The following is a 5,660-nucleotide window of genomic DNA, read 5'->3' as shown; positions in this document are numbered from 1 at the left end:
TTGGTTCATTGATTCGGGTTCAAACTCTAAAACCTTTTAATTGGCTTTTCTGAGATTGTAACAATCTAGTTCTGGATTTCGTAGTCAATATTGTTACGGGGTTCGCATCATCAAGCCTTGACACGAACAAGTATCTCAAGCCTTAAATCAATCAATACATTTAATTGACAATTTTCAATTGCATAGAACTTTTTTTCACACAAATTTTATGCTCGCAATCAAACACATAATATCCTCAAAGAATTTGAAGTCAAAATTAAAAGTTAGGGACAGAAATGTATGAAGAACAAAGATTAGACACTATTTGTGCCAAAATTTCATTGCGGCATAAAACTTCTCTAGGTCCTCTTGCACGGGAGTGGTGAGTACACGTAAAAAGGAGAGCCGTAGCGAGGAGAGCGTGATGGCTGCAGAAGCAACGTATCGGAGGCCCGAGATCCGGAAAGACGCTATCCACAACCGGTGGATCATATTCTCACCGGCGAGAGCACGGCGACCTTCGGACTTCAAGTCCAATTCAGACCTAAATCCGAACTCCAACAACCGATCTGAGTGCCCCTTCTGCGTGGGCCACGAGCACGAGTGTGCGCCGGAGATTTTCCGGGTCCCGCCCGATTCCACGTCCGACTGGCAAATCAGAGTCATCCAGAACCTCTACCCTGCTCTCAACCGTGAACTCAATTTTCCAAATTGCCCTTCCGAGTCCGGTCAATGTAGCGGCGACGTGGCTGTGATTGGGTTCGGGTTTCACGACGTTGTGATCGAGTCGCCAGTTCACCCTGTTCACTTGGCCGATCTTTCTCCGGCTCAGGTAGGCGATGTCTTGCTCGCTTACAAGACCAGAATTGACCAGCTTCGCACTTTGGATTCCATCAAATATGTTCAGGTTTTTTCCCCTATATTTTCCACTTGCTGTAGAGAAATAGCCTCTAACATTTTTAGGTGAGGCGATTTGTTTTGTTGAATTACTCATATGTATAGGTGTTCAAAAATCATGGTTCATCAGCTGGTGCATCGATGAGTCATTCACACAGTCAGATAATGGCACTTCCTGTTGTTCCTTCCGCGGTGTCTTCACGCATTGAAAGCATGAAGGAATTCTTTGAGCAGACAGGAAAATGTAGCCTCTGCCAAGTCCGGACGGACCATTTATTGATTGATGAATCCACCCATTTCCTGTCGATTGTTCCATTTGCTGCAACTTTCCCTTTTGAGATATGGGCTATTCCTCGATATCACTCTTCTCATTTTCATGAGCTAGATAGCGACAAGGTATTTGCGGATTCTTTTCCGACCATTGAGTTTTGCCATATTTGTGATGGCTCTATTATTATCATGAAGAAGTGAGATAGACATTGAAAGGTTTTCATTTTGTCAATGATGAAGCTTATTTGTTTCTAAAGACGGATATAGTTTATGTTCGGCTAAGCCTAATAATTTTCTTATAAGCAAACTAAGTTTTAGAGTTAATAAATTATTTGTTGGACAAAGTTGAAATACATAGTTTATTTTGAGAATCTGTAACTTATTTTGAAAGTAATTCGTAACTATCAAAATTAGTTAAAAATTCTTACATGCTTGAAAACAATGCGACATACTTAGATATATTTATTTAGTGGACACCTGAGCTTGCAATATCTAACTGTTTCTGTTTTCTTTCAAATAAATAACTTGCTGTACTTTTGACTTTCAAATAATACAGGCAGTGGATCTTGGAGGATTACTAAAACTTATGCTTGTGAAGATGTCTTCACAGTTGAACAACCCGCCTTTCAATTTAATGATTCACACTGCTCCACTTCAGATCAATCCCTCACAATTACCTTCCACTCACTGGTTTTTACAGATAGTGCCCCAGTTAAGTGGTGTGGGGGGATTTGAGATGGGGACAGGGTGTTACATAAATCCTGTTTTCCCGGAGGATGCTGCGAAAGTTTTGAGAGAAGTAAGTGTTCCAAATAATGGATGAAAGTTTACAAGCACATTTTTTTGGTTTAGCGCATATAATTATGAAAAATAGTTTTATAACATGTGTGGGAATATTTTTTTTTTTTTTAATTTGTTATATCAGTGTAAGTACATGTGGATAGTTTAAGATATTCTGTATTCACCTTGTTTATGGTGTTATACCATTGTATTATATTCTGGAATTGACTGTGAGAAGCGATACTACTATTAAACATAGCATCGCATATTGTGTTTTAGTGGTTGTATATAGATAAACCCATAGAATTTTGGGTTCATTTCCCAAAGGGTCACTGAAGTTTAAAACTTATAGTAACGGTCACTTAAGTTTCGGGCGCTTTCAGAAACGATCACTTGAGTTTACAAACTTGCGGAAACGGTCATTGAAGTTACATGCACTTTTTCAATTTTTTGGACAACTTTTCGGCCGCTTTCTACCAGCAATATTGTCGAATTTTGATACCGTTGGAAAACTCACAATGTCCTCTTCAATTACAATCCAAAATCTCCTCGTAATTCCAAGGGATTCGACGGGAAAATTGCCGCAAAAGTCATCCAAAAAAATTGAAAATCTTGGCATTTTTTTTTATTTTTTTGGGTGAATTTTGCAGCGATTTTCTGGCACCTTCTGACCACCAAGACCGCAGGATTTTGATACCATTGGAAAGTCCACAATGTCATCTTCAATTACCATCCAAAATCTCGCCCAAACTCCAAATGATTCGGCTAAAATAAATCCACAAATTTGGCTATCCAAAAAGGAGAAAATTTGTCCAGATTTGGGATGCTGACTTTATGGGTTTATTCCGGTCGAATCCTTTGGAGTTATGGGGAGATTTTGGATAGTAATTGAAGAGGAGATTATAAACTTTCCAACAGTATTAAAATCCGACGGTCTTGGTGGTCGGAAGTTGCCCCAAAAGTCGCTCAAAAAATAGAAAAATCTGCCCAAATTTTCGTCTTTTCGGGTAGTCAACTTTGTGGATTTATTCCGGTCGAATCCTTTAGATTTTGGGGAAGATTTTTGTGGTAAATGAAGAGGACATTGTAGGCTTTCCAACGATATCAAAATCTGACGATATTGGTGGTTAGAAGTTTTCGGAAAGTTGCCTCAAAAGTAATCGAAAAAATCTGCCCAAATTTTATCCTTTTTGATAGCCAACTTTGTGGGTTTATTCCAGTTGAGTCTCTTGGAGTTACAAGGGATTTTTTGTGGTAATTGAAGAGGATATTGTGGGCTTTCCAACTATGTCAAAATTCGGCGGTATCGATGGTCAAAAGTTGCTGCAAAAGTCGTCCAAAAAATTAAAAAAGTACATGTAACTTCAGTGATTGTTTCTGCAAGTTTTTAAATTTAAGTGACCATTAGTATAACCGCCCGAAACTTAAGTGGCCAATACTGAAAGTTTTATAAACTTCAATGATCGTTTTGTAATTTTCACGTAATTTCAGTGATCGTTTGCGAAATTAACCCATAGAATTTTATATGTGCTAAAGTGCGGAAGTGGAATTAGAATTCGTAAAACAAGAATAAAGTTGAAAAATTAGAAATTTTTTTAGGGAATAATTTTATTATATCAAATTGATTGAAATTAATAATTGAGTAGTGTACAACATAGTTATTAGGTCAACTCATTGGGTCAGCGGGTCGTGTTTCACATGGTGGGTCATTTCTAGATTGTAATTTTAATTATAAAATGCTTTTTAAAACAAAAGACAACAATTTTTTTTTAAATATAAAATATATATGTATTAGTTCACTATTATGACACAAGTTTAGTTGTTGTTATAATGGTTATAGATGTAATATTTCACTACAAATGCCTAGGTTTGAATATCTGCCTCTGCATATTGAAGAAAAGATTTTACCCTTGATTTTGTAACAAACCGGTTCACCCTTGAATCGATTTCGATTTCGATTTCTTCTGAATTTCGATTGTGCATTGAGCAATTCAATCAATTTTTGACTAGCTCGCTTGCTCAGCGTGCCAATTAGAGCAATGGATTAGACCACTATCCAATTTGACAGTTCTTGGGTTGATTGGTCGATCTGATTTTAATGACTATGGTGTACAAAGCCTTTATTTGTATAGGCGAAATAATTTTCTAATCTTACTAATACAAGGAAACTAAATCAAAATCCTAAAAAAGAAAGAAAATGAAAATTCTAATATAAAAGAAATAAAAATATTAAGTGCTATGATGCGGAAGCAGAATGGGAATTCTAAACAAGATCGAAGTTGAAAAATAAGAAATTTTTTTCGAGAATGATTTTATTATATTGAATTGATTGAAATTAATAACTGAATAGTGTACAAAGTCTTTATTTTTATAGGCAAAATAATTTTATAATCTTACTATTATAAGGACGCTAAACTAAAACCCTAAAAAGGAAAAAATGAAAATTCTAATATAAAAGAAATAAGAAATCTTATTCTAAATAAGAAAGAAAAATAAATTTTATTTTAAATAAGAAATAAGAAGCAAAAGAGATAAAATTAATTATATTTGGAATATGATTGTCCTACACCACTCTTTTACTTGAAAAACCCATCCTCGAGCGTGGTTGAAGAAAGAAAATCAATCAATTGAAAGGAAATGCTCAAAAATTTCTGCCACATCACATGTTGAACAAATGTACATCTCTTTGTTCTCCTTAATCACATTGAATGAAATCAATCTTGTTCATTCTTGCATATTTTTTCTCATGGACACTTTCTACGTGACATTCATTAATAAACGAAGTAATGTTCAATTTCTCATCCTTAAATCCATTCTCGATGGAGGTCATTGGTGCTATTTCAATCTACAATACAGAAGAACAAGTAGGGGACTGAAATCCACATTGTCCATATTTTCCTTATGCTTATGCAATTCGTTGGCATTGGAATCGAAGAGAACATCAACAAAACTTTTTTTCTTAATTTGATAAATCTCACCTTTGGTTCCTTCGTGATTGGTCCATTTTCTTCCATTGGACACTTCTTAACTTTAAGTTATTCATCATCAAAGTGCGGCTCGATCTTAGGGCATTCAATTGTAATTTCATCAGAATATTTTTCATCTTACTCCTATTTTCATTGTCAATTTTCATGTATAAGGGATCATGTATCGGGTTTTTAATTTGTACATGCTTTTCTACCTCTATCTCTATTGTAGTATCATGATCGGTAACAACCTCCTACTCATCTTACAGCTTTTGTATTCTTTGTTTACACTGGTATTTCACAAATAGCTTATAAGATGAAAACAGAACAATCTTTTTATAATATCACCAAAACACATAGTTGTTATCTTGGCCTATGTATGAGCATCTACATCATGTACCATAGTTGTCCCAAAAAGACATGACAGTAATCCATCTCTTTATCGCTTTACACGCAATGTCATCATTGTAGTACTTTCCAATAGAATTTAAAATTTTGCATAACTCCATAATTTGAATTTTTCGCCCTTTTTAACATGTGGAACTTAATAGCAAGATGGGTTTTTTGGGCCATTTAATTAAAAGCTCTCATCAATGCTTTGGATACAATGTTCTCACTATTCTTGTGATCTATTATCATACTGCATATTTTGTTGTCGTATTCTTGACTTGTTGAAGCAACTAATATTCATTGTAGTCAAGTTTTACAAATTTTTGTTAGCAGCACCTTCGAATATATCCATCATTCATTTCATATTCGATTGAGGTT

The 5,660-nt window shown here is 35.2% G+C and overlaps 1 protein-coding gene across 1 annotated transcript; it reads left to right on the top strand.

Moving 5' to 3' along the window:
• Positions 1-336: 336 nt before the first annotated feature.
• LOC111370697 (ADP-glucose phosphorylase-like) lies at positions 337-2,180 on the top strand. Its single transcript, XM_022992537.1, has 3 exons — positions 337-886; positions 982-1,272; positions 1,703-2,180. The coding sequence occupies exons 1-3, from the start codon at positions 404-406 to the stop codon at positions 1,967-1,969; spliced, it is 1,041 nt and encodes a 346-aa protein (XP_022848305.1). The 5' UTR covers positions 337-403; the 3' UTR covers positions 1,970-2,180.
• The last annotated feature ends 3,480 nt before the right edge of the window (positions 2,181-5,660 follow it).

The sequence above is a fragment of the Olea europaea genome, chromosome 2 (assembly GCF_002742605.1).
Source record: "Olea europaea var. sylvestris chromosome 2, O_europaea_v1, whole genome shotgun sequence".
In the NCBI taxonomy this organism is placed as follows: Eukaryota; Viridiplantae; Streptophyta; class Magnoliopsida; order Lamiales; family Oleaceae; genus Olea; species Olea europaea.
This window is presented reverse-complemented; position numbering and strand designations above follow the sequence as displayed.